Source organism: Balaenoptera acutorostrata, chromosome 4 (genome assembly GCF_949987535.1).
Source record: "Balaenoptera acutorostrata chromosome 4, mBalAcu1.1, whole genome shotgun sequence".
Classification (NCBI taxonomy): domain Eukaryota; kingdom Metazoa; phylum Chordata; class Mammalia; order Artiodactyla; family Balaenopteridae; genus Balaenoptera; species Balaenoptera acutorostrata.
In genome coordinates, this window is record NC_080067.1 from 95,336,055 (window position 1) to 95,359,120 (window position 23,066).

Consider the following 23,066-nt stretch of genomic DNA (forward strand, 5'->3'; position numbering starts at 1 on the left):
TATAACAGTTTGATCTGTTTTCCTAACTTCTTCCTCCTCCTACTCTCCTTATTCCTTTTTTTTGGGGGGGTGTCAGATTTTATTACAGTAATAAAATTGAATTTTTATTCTAATTGGGCTTCTCTTCGAAAATCAGTTAGGGTTTTACTTTATTTTTATTTTTTTAACATCTTTAGTGGAGTATAATTGCTTTACAATGGTGTGTTAGTTTCTGCTGTATAACAAAGTGAATCAGCTATATGTATACTTATATCCCCATATCTCCTCCTTCTTGCGTCTCCCTCTCACCCTCCCTATCCCACCTCTCTAGGTGGTCACAAAACACCAAGCTGATCTCCCTGTGCTATGCGGCTGCTTCCCACTAGCTTTCTATTTTACATTTGAAAAATACTACAAGTAACTCAGTAACTACAAATAACTCAATTTCATTTCCTGTTATGGCTGAGTAATATTCCATTGTATATATGTGCCACATCTTCTTTATCCATTCATCTGGCGATGGACACTTAGGTTGCTTCCATGTCCTGGCTATTGTAAATACAGCTGCAATGAACATTTTGGTACATGACTCTTTTTGAATTATGGTTTTCTCAGGGTATATGCCCAGTAGTGGGATTGCTGGGTCGTATGGTAGTTCTATTTTTAGTTTTTTAAGGAACCTCCATACTGTTCTCCGTAGTGGCTGTATCGATTTACATTCCCGCCAACAGTGCAAGAGGGTTCCCTTTTCTCCACACCCTATCCAGCATTTACTGTTTGTAGATTTTTTGATGATGGCTATTCTGACCGGTGTGAGGTGATACCTTATTGTAGTTTTGAGTTGCATATCTCTAATGATTAGTGATGTTGAGCATCCTTTCATGTGTTTGTTGGCAATCTGTATATCTTCTTTGGAGAAATGTCTATTTAGGTCTTCTGACCATTTTTGGATTGAGTTGTTTGTTTTTTTGATATTGAGCTGCATGACCTGCTTGTAAATTTTGGAGATTAATCCTTTGTCAGTTGCTTCATTTGCAAATGTTTTCTCCCATTCTGAGGGTTGTCTTTCATCTTGTTTATGGTTTCCTTTGCTGTGCAAAAGCTTTTAAGTTTCATTAGGTCCCATTTGTTTATTTTTGTTTTTATTTCCATTTCTCTAGGAGGTGAGTAAAAAAGGATCTTGCTGTGATTTATGTCATGGAGTGTTCTGCCTATGTTTTCCTCTAAGAGTTTGATAGTGTCTGGCCTTACATTTAGGTCTTTAATCCATTTTAAATTTATTTTTGTGTATGGTGTTAGGGAGTGTTCTAATTTCATTCTTTTACATGTAGCTGTCCAGTTTTCCCAGCACCACTTATTGAAGAGGCTGTCTTTTCTCCATTGTATATTCTTGCCTCCTTTATCAAAGATAAGGTGACCATATGTGCGTGGGTTTATCTCTGGGCTTTCTATCCTGTTCCATTGATCTGTATTTCTGTTTTTGTGCCAGTACCTTACTGTCTTGATTACTGTAGCTTTGTAGTATAGTCTGAAGTCCGGGAGCCTGATTCCTCTGGCTCCATTTTTCTTTCTCAAGATTGCTTTGGCTATTCAGGGTCTTTTGTATCTCCATAAAAATTGTGAAATTTTTTGTTCTAGTTCTGTGAAAAATGCCATTGATAGTTTGATAGGGATTGCATTGTTTCTGTAGATTGCTTTGGGTAGTATAGTCATTGTCACAATGTTCATTCTTCCTATCCAAGAACGTAGTATATCTCCCCTTAATCCTTTATTGAATGCTTTTTAATATTCCTTTTTCTCCAAGACCTACCATCTCTGGAGGCTATTTAAAAAAACAACAACAACATATTCTTTTGTTCTTTCTCAGTGGGATAATCCTTATTTTAGAGTCATTTTTAATGTTTGCATCTTATGTGTATCACATTTCACATGCTCCCTAATCCTACATGTGGTGTTGGATTTCGTTTTCTTCATCTCCAGTTGCTTCTGATCACATAGTTTGTGGGTGTCACTTCTGTGGCATTTTTTCCTTTTCGATATTAATTTGTGCCTGGCCTTTCAGCCAGCCAGGGTGGGCCATTCGTTTTCAAAGTCCATGCAATGAGAGTGCTCTTGGTAAAAGCTTGCTTGCATGTGTCGTTTGTGGCTGTGACAGTTTCCAACTGGGATTCAGTTAAAACTCCAGACATTTTTTAGAGATTAAAAAACTGTCATGAAAATAATGAGGAGTTTTTTTTTTTTAAGGATCTCTTAATCCTCTTCAGAATGCCCTAGATAGCTGCTTGATTGGACCTTTGGAGCCATTATATGTGGAGCCATCAGTCTGCACTGCAGCAAACTTCTTTCATTATTTTACACAATCTTGTTAGCACGGCTAGCATTCCGTCCCCCATTTCAGGGCAACTCGTGTGATCCCGATTTATTATCTCAGCTCCTGCAAAATTGTATTTTTCTGAAATTCTACGCTGTGTGTGCGTGCATGTGTGTTTTAGTGGAGTTAGCCTTTCCTTTTTCAGTGTGGCTGTGATGAAATTCAGCTGCTATGCTTCACATGTATCATCTCATCTAATCCTTTTAATAACCTGAGGGGTACATTCTCTTTCATCCCCATTTTACAGAGGAAGAAAATAAACTCGCTCAGGATCACAGTCAGGAACTGGTCACCTTAAACCCTAGCTGTTCAACCTCAGCTCCCACTTTCTTAACCACTCCTCATTATGACTTCTCCCTTTATTGCCCATCGTCATGGGCTGACCCCCACATCAATTCAGCCCGCTGCACACAGGTGGGTTGGAGTGCACAAATACACTTTTCTCAGGGGTAAGGATTTGAATATTTTGGCTTAGACAGGTTTCCAAAGTTTCATAGATGGGCATTCTCCAGCCAAGAGTCTTGAATTCGTTTTAAAAAAAATCAAGCCATCATCCACTCCTTGCCCAGATTAAGCTAACTTCCTGTTAGCCCATTTCTGACCTTATCCACCCCAAATCTGACCTACACAGTAATGTTCTTTTGTGCTCAATATCTGACTCTTTTCTTTCCAGTCAACCTAGAATCACATAGGAATCATCAGGATCATCATCTCAGGGATGATTCCTGGAAAGGAGAGTCTTCTCCTTGCCCAAGATTATGAGTCTAGTAATATGGCTGTGGTCATAACCGTACCACCAACCCCTCCCATGAGCTGGTGTCTCCTGACCCTTGCCCTCCAGAAAATCCTATTATTTCCCATCTTCCATCTCAAAACACATGCCCTGCCCTCTCTTTTAATGAATACTGGATGTTCTGAACTGTTTCTGTCTCAAGCATTTACAAACCCATGTGTAAAGTTCAAGTATGTCCCAGTTAACCCCAGATGGGGAGGAAGTAGAAATTCTTTTCTGCACCCCTTACAGATGTCAGGGGAATCAACATCTGAGTGAAGCTTGCTACAGCTCTGCTTTACTGGAGCAATGCCCTGTGGTACTGTTGTAATTAAGGGTTTGTGTAAGTTCAGTTAAAAACTCCTTGTGCACTGCTATGTGATAAATTGGCACTTCAACTTTACTCCAGGCAAAAATTTGACATATGAGCTCCGTAGGACCCCAGTGCCCCTCAGAGTAATGCAATCTGATCAGCTGTCACTGTACCATGCTTAATAGAAGCAATAAAAATAAAAATGAAGCAATGGGGCTAGATTCCCAAGCATCTTGTCAAAGAGGTAAACAGTCTCAAGTTATGTCACCAGTTGAGATGTAAGAAGTGACTACACAGAATAGACATCCTAGAGGATCTATTCTGAAAGGTGACTGGGAAAATTAGGTTGCCAAACCACAGCAGATGGTCAGGCAAGCAGATGATCAACTGGAAGAATGCTTCAAAGTGCAGGGACACCAGGGGAATAAAATTACCAATGCCAACAGTAAGTTAGAGAAATTGAGCAGGAAAAATATTCTGAGACGTAAGTCAGACTGATGACAGTACTAACTTTTTCTTACACATGGGCATGCTTTTGTTCATCTTGGTGGAGCATGTACTCCAAGTTGACATTATGCAGATTTTCTGACTCTCATATGAAGCAACATTTACCTTTTTCCTACACTAGTATTTGTTGTTTTTCCATATTTTATAATAATCTTTCAGTTTCTGCTCTGAATATCAGTTGCTAAGACAGTGAAAGAATATCTATGGGTGTGGTTATTTTAAGTCAGGTTGGACCTGCCTGTTTAATAACCAGGAACCATACTACCTTTTTGGTTGGACTGGCTTTGGCCCTTTTGTCCTTTGTGGTCATTTAGGTCTTTTTTGCCTTGCACCTGGCCTCAGGAGCAGACTGGCAGATGGATTCATTTCATTTTCCCAATCTGCAGACATTTAAAAAACTCAGTGGCCAGATCACCATTGACAGATGTATTTTAAGAGTTTGGCAATGGAGTCTCTGGGGTTTACTCTGAAAGGTGTAACCTCTAGCATCTAGTCCAGAGTGTGATACTTTCTGGGGCTGAAGAAAGATTGATGAATAAAGGAATGAATGGATGGAACCATCTTCCTGTTTTGGCATGAGCTAATAATCCTTTACCAACTACATCTGGTTAGCTCTTTAGGGCATCTTTCAAAAGAAGCTGATGCTAGCTCAGGAAAGGCATCAACCCACTCTGAATCCCTGGGGTCGTTGATGGGGCCTCTGTGGTATGTTACAAAAGCTGAGGAATGTCTGGAAGAGCTGATGAGTTTCCAATGTCTAGGTTTATGTTCTGTGGTAGCCAAAAAAAAAAAAAAAACCCCAAACCCCCAAACAAGCAAGCAGACAAACAAAAAACAACAGTAAGTACCCTGTTTTGGCATCAGTACTATATAACAATGAAAGTGAGGTGACTCAGTAACCCAAAAGAGGTGAAGAAAGAAGAAAAGCAAATAACCTGCATAGTCAGTGCCTAAATCAGCTGCATCCACCCTAAATACACAAATTTTTCTGACTCCTAACAGAAATTTTTTTTAAATGGGAAACTGCATTGATATTGCAATAACATGATTTCTGATAATTAAAGTTGCCTTAACTTCAAAAGCAAGACATTTATTAGTCGATTTTCCTGGTTGATGATGTTACCATTGCCTCTATATGAACCTGTATAGTCCTGTGATTGTTGCTAACAGTATCAGAACTTTCACAGACAGAGCCGCCCCCTTATGAAGTATAAACCAGAGCTGCCCCAAGGGCTTTGGAGGAAGAATTATCTATATTCACCCTCCATAGCATCATCCATCAACTCACCAACAGACTTACGGACCCAAAGACAATATGTGATGCATCCCCTGACTTAAAGGAAAATCTCCTGGGCAATTTATAATGAATCTAAATATTCAAGTGCCAGTGTGTGAACTATCAGCAACCATGAGCCAATTCAAGACACATTTACTGAACAGTACTATGTTAGAGATTTTGAAGGACACCAAAAAAAAAAAAAAATAATAATAATAATACATGATCTCTTCCCTAAAGGAGCAGAAAAATTGGAAGACAATATTACAAGACCATGAGTTAGCATTATTTTATGGAAAGGAGACAGGCTCTGAACTCCGACAGATTGACCCAGGTTCACATTCAGACCTGCATGCCACGTGTCAGTTGTATCAACTTATGGTCTTCTGTTTTCTTATCTATAGAAGGGGAATAATAATATTACCGACTCTCAAGGTTATTATGAGAATTAATGGGATGATTTGTGACAGAATGAAAATAATTCCTTGTGTTACAAGAAACATTTTTTTAAAGATTTTTTTTGATGTGGATCATTTTTTTAAAGTTTTTATTGAATTTGTTACCACGTTGCTTCTGTTTTATGTTTTGGTTTTTTGGCCACGAGGCATGTGGGATCTTAGGTCCCTGACCAGGGATCGAGCCCACACCCCCTGCACTGGAAGGTGAAGTCTTAACCACTGGACCCGCCAGGGAAGTCCCCAGAAACAACATTTTTGACAAACACCTTTGTAATTCCAAAGAAGGAAAATTCAGCTTTGGTTAGGCCAGGAGATGGGAGTAAAGAATGAAAATTGAGAGAGTGACATTGCTTTGTGGAAGAAAAGGTAGAGCTAGAGAGTGACCCTGTGTTTGTGGGAAGGGGTGAGAGGAAGGAGAAAGGATGTAATCACACAAGCAGAAAAATACTGGTGCTGCAGAATCGGGGAGTCTGGAGGGGAAGGTTTGTAGAGAGAGATGAGTAGGCTAACAATTGACGAAGTAAAGTAGACCTGCTTCATGGTAATTTTAAGCTGATTTTTGCCTTGTGTAACTATTTCCTCCATTTCTCAACACAATTTTCAGTAAAATCTGTATATTTATTATGCTTTGTACAGTTGGATTTCTTTTTGGGAGGTGGATCCAAGTGTTGAATTCTGTTTTGAAGTGTCATGGCAAGAACCAAGGCTACTACAGGATCCCAGTCTTATCTGGGTCCCGTAGATATGAGGCTTGGCTATTAAAAATAATTAAAGCTCTTTGTAATTCACTGTTAATACTTTTTCAGAGAAAGGAAGAAATCAGTATGTGCTAGAGTAAATAAAATAGACATTTTGGAAAGAGTAGGACTTATACTTGTCTTAAAAAGTGGGAAAGACGTAAGAAAAGGAGGAAAGAATGTATTTCAGGTAGAGAGAACTATGTGGGCAAAGGTATGGAGGCAGAAGTCTACCTAGTGGTTACAGGGAATTCTGAAGAGAACTTTTTGGTTATTATAGACAATGTTTATTAATATTTCTAGATATCTTAGAATCACATTGAGAAGAGTTTTGAATACCAGAAAAGGGTTTGTACTTGAGGGAGAAAGTAGTCAGGACCTGTAGGCAAGTTTTGAGAAGGAACATTAATAATGGAGATTTTGTCTAAAGAATTAATTCTTTGTGTTATGAAAATGCTGTGATAATGAAGCAGTACTGGAAAGAGGAGAAACTAAAGACCAAAAAACCAAGCAGGGTGCTGCTGCCTGGAGATTGTAGTACAAGAAGACAAGGAAAAGTGAAACATCTTGAAGGAAAATAGCACAACTTGGGAAGGCATATGGTAGACTAAACAGTGACAGCAGTTTTGAGATGGCACAATCTGGAATGAACATGTTATTATAAATAGAAAGAGGACTTGACCAGAGGAATCTAAGTGGGCAAAGGCGAGGCTGAGGATTTGAAGTTCAGCAAGATATTCAAGGGTAAGTGTCCTGAAGTCAGTTGGAAATAACTGGGGCACAGATGAGAAGTCAGGGTTGATGATGCTGGGAAGCCATTGTTTGCATAAGGGTGATAATTTAACCCCCTGAAATTTTCTTTGAGGGAAAAATAATAATTACCCAGGAAGAGTTGGGACACAGAAGGTTATCAAAATCAAGAGAGGAAAGAATTCCAAGGGACTTCTTCATGCTTCCCCATCTCAGTAAATAATACCATCACTCACAGTTGCTCAGGCCAACACCTGAATTTCTCTCCTTTCACACCCTGCACTCAACCCATCAGCCAATCTTGCTGAATCAACCTTCAAATACATACTCTGCTCTACCCCCTCCACAGCTACCCACCTGGCCAATTCACTAACATTTCTCACCAGGATTATAGCAGTAGCCCTATAAATGACTCCACTGCTTCTTTTGGCCTCCACAGTCTAAAAATCCGAGTATCCCATCCAAAATATAAGTCAGATTATGCTATTCTCCTACTTAGAACCCTCCACTGGCTTCTTTTTTTTAATTTTATTGAAGTATAATTGAGTTACAATGTTGTATTAATTTCTTTGGTACAGCAAAGTGACTCAGTTATACATATATACATATATTCTTAGTTTTTAAATTTATTTATTTATTTTTAGCTGTGTTGGGTCTTCGTTGCCGTGCATGGGCTTTCTCTTGTTGTGGCAAGTGGGGGCCACTCTTTTTTGCGATGCACGGGCTCTAGGCACATGGGCTTCTGTAGTTGTGGCTTGCGGGCTCTAGAGTGCAGGTTCAGTAGTTGTGGCACACAGGCTTAGTTGCTCCGTGGCATGTGGGACCTTCCTGAATCAGGGCTCAAACCCGTGTCCCCTGCATTGACAGGCAGGTTCTTAACCACTGCACCACCAGGGAAGCCCCCCATGTATTCTTTTTCATATTCTTTTCCATTATGGTTTGTCACAGGATATTGAATATAGTCCCCTGTGCTATACAATAGGATCTTGTTGTTTATCTATCCTGTATATACTAGTTTGCATCTGCTGATCCCAAATTCCCTTTCCTTCCCTCCCCTCCCCCTTGGCAACCACAAGTCTGTTCTGTATGTCTGTTAGTCTGTTTTTGTTTCATGGATATGTTGATTTTTATCGTATTTTAGATTCCACATATAAGTGATATCATATGGTATTTGTCTTTCTCTTTCTGACTTACTTCACTTAGTATGATAATCTCTAGGTCCATCCATGTTGCTGCAAATGGCATTATTTTATTCTTTTTGATGGCTGAGTAATATTCCATTGTATATATGTACCACATCTTCTTTATCCATTCCTTTGCTGATGGACATTTAGGTTGTTTCCATGTCTTGGCTGTTGTGAATAGTGCTGCTATGAACATAGGGATGCATGTATCTTTTCAAATAATAGTTTCGTCTGGATATATGCCCAGGAGTGGGATTCATGGAGCATATGGCAACTCTATTTTTAGTGTTTTGAGGAACCTCCATACTGTTCTCCATAGTGGCTGTGACAATTTACATTCCCACCAACAGTGTAAGAGGTGAACCCTCCAATGGCTTCTGCTCACACTTGGAACGAAATATAGTGCCCTCCAAGGCCCTACATGACCTGGCCTGACTTCCTTGCTGTCCTCACTGCCTATAATTCATTCCTTCTCTCACTCTGCTCTAGTCACCCTCACCTTCCTTGGCCTCCAACACCCTAAGCTTATTTTTCCTTCACAGCCCCTTCCTTTGTTGTTCATAATGCCTGGACTCCACTACTCCCTACCCCCAGCAGCACACGTGGATTTTCTTGACTTGCGTTTCAGCTTTCTTTTATTCTGTGAGTATATGGAGTATCAGTTACTGTCCTAGACATTGGGGATACAGCAGGAAAAAATTAGGCACTACTCCCTGTCTTCATGGTGCTTCCATTCTAGTGGGGAAATCAGACAATAGACAAGATAAATAAGGAAAATATGTTGCATGGTAGACAATCGTAAGTGCTAAGGAGAGAAATAGAGCAGAGGAAGGGGACCGGAAGTGTCATTGGGGGTGTGGTGAGAGTGAGAGCAATTTTATATAGAGGGGACGAGCAAGGCCCAACTGAGGGGAGATGCTTGAGGAAAGACTAGAAGAAAGTTGAGGGGAGTAAACAAATCAACAGCAACTCAAAGACCTGGAGAAAGGAGGGTGTGGAAGATTACAGTGACCCCAGAGAGGCAGTTGGGTAACCCAGGTCATTCTCCTTCTCTTACCTGTGATATTTTTCTTCAAAGAACTTACATTATTATATATCCATCTTTTTATTTATTTAATATCTTTCTCCCTCACTAGAAAATAAGCTCCATAGTCTTCATCTTAACAGTGTCTGACTCAAACTGGGAACTCAATTTTACTGAATAAATTAATTAACAAAAGGGAGGCGCCTAGAACATAATGTTAACTATGGAAGAGTGAAAAGAGGAAGGACCTTTGAACTTGGCAGGAGGGCAAGAACTGGTAGCCTTTATGGGTCCTTGATAAAATGTTTGGGGTCGGTGTGGAGGGGCAAAGAAGCGGAAGGAAAGAAACCAGACAAAGTGATATCAACCAGGTCTTAAGCTTCCTTAATGACGGTTGAATGAGAAAAGTGTTACACAGTTGACTATGGTATGCTCTTCTTCCTCTCTCTAACTTATTTATGATTTATTTATCCTCTTAAATAGATACTTCCCAAAATTGAGCATGTGGTATTGTGCTGATCCTTTGCATGCCTTGGAGAGTTGACAAATCCCACTCTACTCATTGTTAACATAATTTTAATTAAGGTATCTAAAACCCCTTGTTAAGACTTAACTGTAATCTCATTTACTGTGTGGGAAGTATTATCTATTTCATGACCGAAGTAAAATCTTAGGAAAGCGATATCCTCAAACTGCAGACTATGAGACACAGTTAAGCCTAAGTGGCTGGAGAGCATTTCTATAATGAAATGAAGTAATATATGTGCAAGAGCTTCACAAGTATCAAAATACACAAATAGTGTCATTGAAAAGACAACTGCATGTTTTCTTGTCTCAGCTTGAAAAAATCCAGACCTTCAAAGCTGCAAGTACATTGTAAAAAAAAAGGCGGCATCCTATGAACTCAGATATTTACACAGTGTCATTTAAAAGGAAATACTGTAGGCTGTGAATTGTTTATCCAAAATATTTTAAACATTACTATGCCAAAGAATAAAGGAAATATAAGAAAGGAAAAGAAAAGAAGGAAATCTCTCCTGCAGTAGAGACGGTAAAGCTTCGTGTAAGTAACGCTTTTGGGGTGAGGGGAACATATCTGACCCTCAAGGAAACAGCCCTCACACGGCAGAGCTCAAAGCAGAGAACCAAACAATAAAATGCAAAAATAATTTCAAGAGGCTGTGTTAATAACACCGCCACCAGGAGTTCCCTGCTGGGAGTGCTGTCATTTTTGTTAAGCTTGGATACTTTTATCTTGTCTGATTTCCATCATAAGGAGAAGTTTCCAAAGAAAATGAACACATCCTGAGCAGGATCATCATAGATTATTACAAAGTGGTTATTACTAAAGGTGTTAAGTAGTTCTTCTCATGAGCTTATCTTGTGGTTGCTGTTAACTGTGGTAGGAAATAGTCCATGCTGCTTATAAACTGGTCAAAAAATATTCATTTCAAAGGAGAGACACAAAATATGGAGCTTTTCCTTACATATCAACACATCAGGAGAAAACTTTAGATTTTATGTTACATCAGAAATAAATAAGATACCATTTTAAAGTCATTTTGCAAAATGAACTTTAAAAATATATGTATTTCTGTCCTGCGACTTGAGGACACAGGGAGGGGGAAGGGTAAGCTGGGATGAAGCGAGAGAGTAGCATTGACATGTATACACTACCAAATGTAAGATGGATAGCTAGTGGGAAGCAGCCGCATAGCACAGGGAGATCAGGTCGGTGCTTTGTAGCCACCTAGAGGGGTGGGATAGGGAGGGTGGGAGGGAGACACAAGAGGGAGGAGATATGTGGATATAAGTATATATATAGCGGATTCACTTTGTTATACAGCAGAAACTAACACAACATTGTAAAGCAATTATACTCCAATAAAGATGTTAAAAATATATATATATATATATATATATATATATGCATTTTATTTACTTCCTGGGGCATTAATTTATTTACAGTATAAGAATAAAAATATTTTGAAATGGACCAAAGTAGCTTAGAATCAGTTTTATTTATTTCCCCTTACCTACAAGGCTTGTTTTCTCTTAATTTGGGTAAAATAGACAATGACGGTGATGGACGGCCTCACAGTTCTTTCGTTGCTAGGTTACATGTGTGTCCATTTAACCTGCTTCCTGACAGAGCACAGTTTCCAGAATGCCATGTAAAATATATGCCTTTGTTTCCTGGGAGGAGAGAAAAGGTGGTTCGATAGCCTCCCCATCCCACATTTGTTTAGCAGTTTAGAGGGGGCATGAAAGGTGAAGTATACACAGACAATGGGTAAGCTCTAGAAAACTGACAGCCCTACACCTCACTCCAGGTGATGGAGTCAGGAGCCCAGTGTGTCTCAGCACGTGTTCAGGGGTCTTCAGATCAAGGAGCAGACAGAGCTTTTGCTTTACCCCTGTCTTCTTCAGATTCCTTTTTTACTGCCTTTGCCCCACATTCTCAGACACGTAAAAATACGTGAAAGGAGCTTCTGGATCTGTTTTCCTGGATGGCATAAACAAACTCCATCTCTCTCTCTCTCTGTTTCTCCGTCTCTCTGATCTAAAGAAGTGCATTCCCAAAATGTAAGTTTCTTTTGCGTGAGCCTTGTAAAATAGGCTAACAGGGTTCCCAAGGCGATGGGAGACCTGGCTTCTGATTGCCATATTCCACCCCACAACCTCTCCGAAACCCCCTTGGCCCGCATCCTGAACACCACACACACACACACACACACACACACACACACACACACACACCCTCACTGTAGGTGCCCCCAACCCTCCTGGCTCCTGCATTCAACACATTAAGGCTCTGCAACTCCTTTTAAGCAGATTTCCTGAGATTCTGTCAAAAGACAATGTGTCCCTTCCCTCAGCTTCCCAGGTGCGCTCGCCAGCCCCATCCCCATGTTCTTCCTCATCAGGCCCCGACCTCCTCAGAGTTCTCATTGGGCTGATGTTGAGCTCATTCTCTGTGTCTGCTCTGTAGCAGCTAGGGGTGTGATCGTCCTTCTCAAAGCAGCAGACGCTCCATGGTTGCTCCTGGTGATCAAACACTTGACCCATGTGTCAGAGTCATTGTTACATCCATATAAGATATGGATTTTTAAAAAAATATCTATACAAATATCGATAGAAATGTAAAAATCCCATTAAAGAAATGATAGACATAAACATGACAGTTATAATGCAACCATCCTTGAGCTGCATGCCAGTATAATTTTTGACAACACGCATGATTGTCTCCCTTCATAACATGTCCCTAAACTGTCCTTCTGGCAACTTTATGGTCTCTCTCTGATATGGGCATTGATGTTGAAGGTCATTTTTGCACCTTACTATATGTCCTTTGTTTTTGTACAGCTTTAAATACGGAGCTTGTTTTTCAGGTTTTAGATGAAAGTGACACTGATGTTTCACTGAAGCAAGAAGAAAAGGAGGTTTCTCGTATGAAAAAAGGTAAAAAAGAATTCAGTTTACATATATTAGCTGTAATGTCTTGAGTCTTTTTCAGTATGACTTATGCGACATATCTTATGTAGGATATAGATCGGAAGTTTGGTAGCAGTTCGGATTTAAAATAATTAAATCTGTTGTTCCAGTAGTGGGAGGAGAGGTGGGTAGAGAGTGAGCTGCCAACCTCACACATTTTGGAGGGGCAGCGGGACACTTCCTGCCTGAGCACACTTCCCCCGGCACTACCTCACTGCCTGAAATTCCCAACAGTGGACGTATGTCACCCCCTCATTGAATTCTACTTAGAAATTTGCTGAGGATTGATATCAGGTCTGTAATTTTCAGAAACTATTTTTGAAAATTACGATGACATTCCTCTGTTTTCAGTCATTTTAGTTCTTTCCCTATTTTGCATGATTCCTCTGAGATCACTAAGAATAGTTCAACAAACGCATTTATTAGTTCCTTCATGTCCATGGGATGTCATTTGTCTCAGGTGAGAGACGAGCTTCTTCTAAGCATAAAGTTGCCATCTGATAATATTCAATCTAAAGACAATTTCCTTGCATAGAGAAGGTGGAAACAAGCTAGACTCAGAAAATTTTATTTTCTTAGTGTCCATTCATTATTATTAGTAGAATTCTTTTATTATGTGTTGTATTATTATTATACCATTGTCTCCTTTATTGTAAAATTATACCATTGGGCCTAAGCAGCAGGACCATTATTTTCATTGTCATCTTCTTATTCTGAAATAAGTTTTAAAGCCTTTCTTAGTCTCCTAAACAGGTCTCAGTTCATTTTGACTCCATAATTTCCAGTTGTTTTTGTGTTGATCCATGCCATCATTTCGTATTCACTCTTGGTTGTAAGCTCTCCCTTCTTTTATACTTCGTTGCTTAGGTAACCTAATCAGTCATTCATTCACATCTTTATATTTGAACCCATTAGTGAGATCCATAAGAAATCACACTTTTTCTTTTTCATCATAACTAGGATAATTAGCTATTCCACAATCAAGATTTCTTTTGTAAGGGTCTCTTAATTTTAAAGCCAGTCTTTTATAGAAGTTTCAAACTATTAACATGCCTTCAAGTATGTGCCTGTTGGATTTCCAAATTGTAATGAAAAAATTGTTAATACAATTTTGATCCTAAAATTAATATTTAATTTCAAATACTCATCCTGGATTTGGAAGGAACGAATTATGAAATATTTTCAAATGACTGTAATTATGAATTAGTTGGCTAATGGGTTAAGAAATTTTACTTTGCATGCAGATCATGAGCAAAACCAACTGTGCCTGCAGTGTGCTTGGAAAACCTCTCTGTTTATTCTCTTTTATGTTTCCTTAGAGGAGTCAGGCAGGTCCTCAGCCATTTATTCACCATCCAAAACTTTCCTTGTTGCTGTCCTGTTCCGCTTGGCCTTCAGTGGCCCTAAACTTATTGGCAAGGGTTTACTTGGTGGAACAAGATCACAGTTATCACAAAGAATTCTAGAGATAGCTGGAAGAAGAACACATGGACTTACTCCTTAGACTCTCCCCAAGACACTCTTGAAACCAATCCGAGGGGATCAACGCATTTCTGCTTTTCTGTGGACTGTAAACAAATCACTAACCTCTCTGAACCTCGGATTCTGAAGGTCCCTGAGTGAGAAGATTAACTCGATGACTGTAGGTCTCTTTCTGCTTTAAAGTTCTACTCTCTCCTAGAGGCACATTTCTGACTGGGATCTGTCAGGATGTCTTTGAACCTGAACCCAAAATGGAAAAGAGTAAGATACTGGGGGAAGACAAGTGGTTGTCTGGGCAGAGGCTGCTGAGAGAAGGGACACTGAACAGTTCCCATTAGTCATCCCGTGCACAGCAGTAGCAGAAAATAAGCATCATTAAAAAGAAATTACAAAAAACAAGCTACAGAGGATCTTGGATTCTTTATTAAGAGGTTATTATAAATTGCCTTAAGAACATATCGGTGCAGTTTTACAAAAGAGTGTTTGAATACAAAGCCAAATTATATACAAGTTGTTAATGAACTGCTAACACTTCTTTCGGTTCACTTTATTGTGTAATCGCCAAAATGTGATTGATTTTCTTCATTTTGTCTATGTTCTTTTGAAGAAAACCAGGAGCTGTGCAGTGATACTCCAGAAATAAAGAGAAACCCTTCATCACCTAACTGGGAAAGGTGAGTGTACTGCAATTATACAAATTCCAAGGGAGTACAATTATACTGTTGAAAATTAATTATCAATGTTTAAATACAAGAAGAAAGAAAATAATAGCAACAAGCAAAGGCAATTAAGAGTGGAACCAAATTTTACAAATGAGACAGGAAAGAATAGAATACACTAGATTTCTTACCCTTTTCCCAAACGTTTTCATTTTCTTTTGTGAGGATTTGGGAATAATAAAATGGAACAGACTTAACTTCCTGCTCACAGAAAGCAACTAATTCAAATTATTGTAATATAGTCAAAGAACTAAAAATGTCACGTACATGTATGACTATGAAATCATGAGCTGGTTTTTTTTGTGTGGCTCGTTATCTTATTGCCATACATATGTGCAATAATCATCGTATGTTAGAATTTTCTTGACATGAGACTCTTGTCACTTTTAAATAGAAGCTGAATATTTTGGTTATCCAATAGAATGAAAAAAAAAATGTTTTCAAGGAAGCAGATTCTTATCCTCATGCTGCTCCAAATCTGTCTAAGCTGCTTTCCAAGCATTCAGACCCAGTGTTGCTGAATCCAAATCCTGTGTTCTTTTTGCAGAAGGGCACACTGAGTTAAGTACAAGTAAAACAAAACAAAACCAAACCGGAGAGGAGCTGTTATTTTCCTGCACTTGCTGACTGAGTAGTTACTCTTACCCTCAAATCCCATCCCTCCACTCTTCCACTCAGAAACCTTTCATAGCCCCACCACTTTTAAGACAAGGCAGAAACTCCTGAGCGTGGCACAAGCCCCCTGAGCTCATGACTCCCAGGTTAGCTCCCATTTTGCTTCCCAGACTTTCGAAATTGCTTCCCGTTCTGTTTTATCACAAAATTCCACCTCTTTGTCCACACCACTTCCTGGGTTTGAATGCCCTCTTGTGTACTGGTCTGTTACCCTTTCATTCACATCCCAGTTCAAGTGTTCTCTCCTTTGGGGGCCCCGATTCTCCTGGGCAGACTCAGGTGTTTACAGAGCCACCACTGCGGGGATCAGATTGCATCATAGTTCATTCAACTGCAGTAATTATTTGTTAAATACCAGCCACATTCCGACACACAGTGTGAGCAACTCCTCACATCAGGTGGAATTGTCGTCTGAGTATCCGTCTTCCCTCTGCACATGAGCTTCATGAAGGACAGGGCTTGTATCTTTTCTTCTTTGTAACTCTGGCCTCTGACAGGTCTTCCCCGAACACTCCATCTAAGATAGCCCACCCCGCTTCTGATAAGACACACCATCAAATTGTATCATCCCACTGTATTTCTTTCAGAGCCTTTATTACTATTTTAAAGTATCTTATTCAATTATCTATTTCTTTTAACACTTTACATTCTAGCTTTCTTCTTTTCTGTATTTTCACTTGAAACTAAGTCACTCCACGAGAGCAGGGGCTGTCTTACTCACTGCTGTGTCCTTAGTGTCCAGAATAGCACCTGCCTCAGAGTTGGCATTCTATAATATTCGTTGATTGAATAAATGATGTAATTTTTCACGCAGTGCCGTTGTTAGGTCATTTTATGGATGATGCTTTAACCTAGAGTTATTTATTAAAATTTGAGTTGAAATTTAAAATCCATCCAAAAACTAAAACATGTTTTTTTTTTGTATGTGTGTGTATTATTTCATATATTACTTTTAGGCTTTTATGAACTTGTTTTTTTTTTAAATAATCTTTGAGTCATAACTACAATATGAATGTTAGAACTATTATCCAATTAAAACAATCTTAATGGGAGAATCTTACCAAATTCATTAGTAGTGGTAGTAATAATAAAGATGATTGTAATAACATTGATAACTAGGTACTGTCAGCTGAGCACTTACTATCAGTAGGCATTGAGCTAAATTCTGTGTATGTATTATGTAATCCTCAGCAGAGCTCTATGAGGCAGGCACTATTATTATTTGGCAGAAGAAGAAACAAAGGTTCAGGGAGGAATCTCTGTGCTCTGGTCTAGTGCATTTTACCCTCCACCTCCCACCCCAGCATGAATTTCCAGCATCCCAAAAATGGTAAAAAAAAATTTAAAAATTTAAGGACTTCTTTAATAAAATTTCAGCATAAAGGAGGTTATAATTAATAGGCTTCAGACATTCTGTGAGTGTTCTTTAACAGACAATTAAGCATTAGTTATAATGTTCTTATATAAATTATCAGCTGAAGTTAGGCAGTATAATTACTGACAAAGAACTGTTGACGGTAGAAGCATGTTCCATTTGATATAAACTATTATCCAATTTTTTTAAAAAGGTCCATACATTGTAAACATAGGAAACTCTCTAGAGCTGCGGTCTTAATTCATGGACGTTAGCATGAAGGGATTACTAAAATCTCCTTTTCACTTGACAAATAAGACCCCACGTGATCTGGCCCCTACCTGCCTACCCAGCTTTGCCTCCCGTATCGCGTGTCCCCCAGCCCTCTTGAGCTTTTTTGTTCCCCTGGTACTGAAAGCCTTGGGGCTCATTAACACACTACACACTACTTTTTGCGTCCTCATTGTGAGCTCTTCTCCATGCTGCAGCCAGTTATCCTTTTAAAACATGTATCAATCAGATCACCTCACTCCCATGGAAGAAACCCTCCAATGGTAGCACCTGCTCTGCTTAAAATAAACTCCAGTCCCCACCCCATGGCCAGTGCCTCTCACCTCCTCTCTCTGCCTCTTCTTCCTGTGCACTCCGCCCCTGCAGCCCTGGCCTTCTCATGTGTCTGTCTCTCAACAGCCCTACCTTGTTTCTCCCCCAGGATCGTTACACTTCACCTGGAACGCTCTCTTTCCACCAGATCTTGACTACATATTTCTTTCAGCTGACTTTGCTTTATTTCTGGACCTACCTTCTGTACCTACCTTCCCCCAGGCTAAAGTAGAACTTGGGTTTAAAAGCCTCTTTCAGCAAATAAGAGACAAATGGTATTTGACTACTGTTATTAAGAATAAATTACTGCCAATTCTATTTAATTGGGGCTACCCAAAAACCTTGAAACAAGATTTGTCAGGAATGAATAGTAATTCTTATACCTGAGAATTGATTTTATATAACAACATAAATGACAGTTTTCAGCATTACATCTATGTCCTAGCTTTCATTTGTTGTGTATTAATATTTCTGAATTTATTAGTATCTAATGTGATTTCTACTTAGAAATTATAAACCTTGGCTTGTTTTTGCCCAGTGTGCCAGTGGAAGATTTAAATTCAAGTTCTGGATACAAAGCCAGAGTGTCTGTGAGGGATGGTTGTAAAGTTGCTTCTTCACTGACAACATCTTCTCAAAGCACATCTGTCAAGGAAACAGTAAGAAAACTGACATCTAATTTAAGGTAAAGATACTTACTAGCATATTTCTACATGCTTTGTTGAATTTTCTAAGCAGTGACAACTCCTGATATTTTTTTCTCTGTTGAGTGGTGATATTATTGAGAAAATTCAATAGAATGACTTTATGACTTGTCTCCTAACTGCACTGATTTAGATATAACGTGGGTGACATGTCTTTTGAAAGAGAACTGTTGTCACTAACTGCCCTCTTGTTATATGGTGGTTGTTAATCCTCTCTCCAGTGTAATAAAGAACCAGGATTTGTAAGGATAGAAGACAAGACAGAAAGGGCTATTAAAAACAGACGAATGGTAGTGTATATATGCCCATGCCACTATCTCACTTCGTCCCAGCTTACCCTTCCTCCTCCCCGTGTCCTCAAGTCCATTCTCTACGTCTGCGTCTTTATTCCTGTCCTGTCCCTAGGTTCTTCAGAACCACTTTTTTTTTTTTTTTTTTTTAGATTCCATATATATGTGTTAGCGTCTGGTATTTGTTTTTCTCTTTCTGACTTACTGCACTCTGTATGACAGTGGGAAGCAGCCGCATAGCACAGGGAGATCAGCTCGGTGCTTTGTGACCACCTAGAGGGGTGGGATAGGGAGGATGGGAGGGAGATGCAAGAGGGAGGAGATATAGGGATATATGTATAGGTATAGCTGATTCACTTTGTTATAAAGCAGAAACTAACACACCATTGTAAAGCAATGATACTCCAATAAAGATGTTAAAAAAACAACAAAAAAAACCCGAATAGGGGCCATTTATAATGAAGGGGGCAAAAAAAAAAAAAGAATTCTTACTGAATTTCTTCCTTCCTTCCTTCTTCCCTCCCTCCCTTTCTTTCCGTTCTTTCTCTTTTTTTTTTTTTTTTCCTGCCTCACGAGGACCCTCATGACATTATGGCCTTCTAGAAAGTCTCTTTTTGTAGCTTTAGATACTGAACTTATTGAGAGAAACTGAGTTTTGCTTTTTGGTTCAGTGTAGAATCTTAACATTTGTGGGCATGGTTAATGAGGGATTTAAATGTCTGGATCTCAGTTCTCAAAGGATGGAGACAGGGAGGGGGTAAAGTCCAGGGTTCAGTTTTTCCAGGTAGGGACCAATGATAGGAGGGGGATTTACAATCAAGCCAAAGAATTTAGTATACAGAAGAGTGCTCTCAAATAGGTGTCATATGAGAGGGTGGGAGGCAGGAGCAGAAACACCACTAAATTAGTACAGCCAATTGGTTTGGTTGGGCTTCACAAGCTTTGAGGGACCTGGGTGAGGTAAGAGGCTTTCAGCAGAGGGAAATATACAACATGCTCTAGCTGGAATAGTATTTTCCCTTAGGATGTTACTTTGACTTTCTGATCAGCGACTGACAAAATCTTCCTGAAGAAAGGAGTTGGCAAAGGATAGAAACAAGGAGGAAGAGAAAGGTAGAGGTGGGGCATATATATAGGGAGCTATGGCCCCTACGCAGGTCCAGGATAGGGTCTAGGGTCCTGTGTGTGACAGTAGACTGCAAACCACTGGAAGCCATGAACTCCATTCTGCAGTTGCCCTGGGCTTTATGGAAGTTTCTGTGGCGGTGTCTAGGGCTGTGGGGCTGTGCTTACATGGATGAGGGCCCCACCTACCATTCTTTAGGAACACACACCTAACATCCATCCTGCCCTAGGAGAAAGGAGGAAGCTCTTCTTATATTCAGGTGGATCCACCTTGGACTTTGCATCAGGACACATTTTCACTAATGACACTAGGGATCCAGAGACAAGTCATTGATCAAGGAGTGAAGCCAGAGTGCTGCATTCCTGAACAGTAAGTTCTGACTACCAGATCTGCACAGTGTCTGGGTTGGCAAGCTTGCACGAGCCTGGGAATGGGACAGAAGCAAGCCAGACCTCAGGGCTGTACAAATATTATGAGGTTGAAAAGGCCATTCATCCAGTGATCTGGATGGATGTCAGTCTCATACTGCCGTGGCCTATAGTATAGTCCCTAGAAAATGGGATTCTCCAACCATCTTCTTGCCTTCTGTCAGTGTTTGTCCAGACGTAGTATGTAAGATCCTCATCCTTGATGTTGGGTAGCCTTAAATTTGAATCCTGGTTTCTTACTCACTAGTTCTGAGATTCAGGCGTGTCAATTGGTCCCTAAGACATGGTAGTATGGAAAAAATTATATATGAATATGCCTGTGTATATCTGAATAAATGTGTGCATATTATTAAAAAATGTATGGATATGACATGTCCAATGATTGGGACATTGCTTCAAGTGAATCAGGCCTTCTTGTTGATAATAATAGCCACTATTTATGAGTCATTATTATATTTTACACAGTCACCTAAGTGCTTTGTATACATTAGCTCCTTAGACAAACTTACAAGGCTGGTATTATTTTTAATTTTTTTTTTTTTTTTTAAACTCTAAACTGAAAAAGAGAAACTAAGTAACACTCAAAATCACAAAGACAATTACACAGCTACTGAGGACAGGGCTCCCTGATTTGGAATCTCTTGCTCTTAATCACGGTGTATATATATACTCACACATACATATGTACATACTTACAAATATACACACACACTTTTTGTAATATTCCCTACATATACACACACACGCACAGACACCCACACACGCTTTGCTACTCTCCGCACTATGAGCCTGAAGAGATTTGCCTCGTTGTATTGCAGCAGAGTTTGGATGTACAACTGTGCATTATCATTTTCTTTATTTTTTTCTTGGCTAATTTTTGTTCTGCCTCTAAGTGTATCATCATTATTAATTTTAATGAGTTACATGTGATCAAATAGGAGATAATCTGATTGAGTGTACTAAGGCTTTAAGGTGTATCCACCTCTATAATTAGGCATCACTAGAAAATGTAAATTTCCCAGAAACCATCTCCCTAATGAACATGTAGAATCTTTAGTACTTGAAATCATCATACTATTATCAACTGAACACTCTGAAAGCCAAATGAATTAATAAATAAGCTCCTTTCTGTACCAGCTTGAATTTTTTTGTGGTGATTGTTTTATAAAAATATTGAGTGGGAAAAGAATTGTACACAGCACAAGGCTTTAACTGGAACAAAAGGAGCTCCTCATTTACCAATTTTCTCTTTTGCCTTTGGCAGCATGTCATATGTTTTCTCACATTTCACCAGTGAAAACAGATTTCTTGTCTTCTTTGTTATGTTTTCTTCCCTGTACTGCACTATTCTATTGTCTGGTCCACATATTAGTCCTTGTGTTTACTAGACTTTAAATTCCTCCAGGCATGAAGATTGTGGCTGGCCATGTACAGTGTGGAGGGGACCATGTTCTTTACACTCACGATTGTTCACCAGACTTGCCTTGCTTGTCACAGATAAGAGAGCAGTCAGGCCCTTTGAAGTGTGTGGAGTGTTCCCTCCACTTGGTTCACTTTGAACATGACATCATCCTTATCCCTTCCTACACTGCTAAATGGGCCTCTTCTATTAGATTCATGTTACAAATTAATAAAAAATAGTCGTTCTTATTGTCCGTTTTTATCACCCGATTGTGCTCAGTTTAACATTTTCCTATCTTGCATTATGTTTTGTTTTATGTGTATTTATTTATTTAATCCCCAAATATAGTAACTCCTTTGAAAACAGATTGAATTTTCCACAGTGTCCAATGTGTATTAGTAGATTTTCAAAAATAATTTTAGTTAAATTGGAAGGGATTAATGTAAAAAGCAGTGAATAGTATTACTGGATGTTAAAGTATTTTCAAATAATGGGGTGCAACTGAGTTGTGTGAATAAGTCATAGGTAAATAAGGTAAACTGAGATCCAGATTGTTAAATTTTATCAAATGGTCCTAAATATTGAAGCAGTATATAATCTCAAATCACTTTCAACAACAACAACAACAACAATAATAATATTTTTATGCAGTTACTATGTGCCAGGCACTGTCCTAAGGGCTCTGCATATGTTAACTCACTTAAACCTTACAACAACCCTATAAATAGATACCTTTATTATCCCCATTTTACAGATGAGAAGATTGAGGTATGCAGAGGTTAAGTAATTTGCCCAGCATTACATAACTCTTAAGTGGTAGAGCTGGGATTTGAATATTGGCAGCCTGGTCTCATAGTCCTTACTCACAAATGCTAACCTATAATGCCTTGTTTTAGTTTATCGTTGTATATGTAAACTTGATATAAGTCAGACTTCATTTATTTCACCTCTACAAAAGTGCAAACATGCTTCATGTTATCTTAACTTTTAAAAATACCAAAAATAAATTTTAAAAAGAAAGTCACTTTTTACAGGTTGCTGCCAGTTACTGAAGCAAAAGAAAAGACCACAGCAACAACCAAAAAATACATTAGCAATTGAGGTCTATCAAAAACCAGGACCTGACTCCTGGTTTGAGAAAGTGGAGCCATGCCATCTCCATAGCCTTTCACTGGGTTGAAGGAGAGAGTTTTTCGCTCTACCTCAAGTAGGAGGCTTTCTCTTCTCCTTAGCCAAGACCAAGCTTATTATTAACTAGTTTACTCTTTACAAAGAACAGCAGGATAACCAGGAACCTCTGTGTATCTCTGCTCATGTCTAGAAAGAGCAGAGTTATATTAATGCAAGAAAGATGTTTTCTTAAGGAAAAATTACCCTGTTGAGAAAGGATATGACCATGGATTGAAAAGGAAATGGC

General features: G+C 39.1%; 1 protein-coding gene across 1 annotated transcript in view; it reads left to right on the forward strand.

Moving 5' to 3' along the window:
• Positions 1-23,066, forward strand: part of MORC1 (MORC family CW-type zinc finger 1) — a 243,757-nt gene that overhangs the window by 199,995 nt on the left and 20,696 nt on the right. The window contains 3 exon segments of the mRNA XM_057544938.1: positions 12,764-12,833; positions 14,956-15,022; positions 18,238-18,384. Of these exon segments, the coding sequence (XP_057400921.1) occupies positions 12,764-12,833; positions 14,956-15,022; positions 18,238-18,384 (284 nt within the window).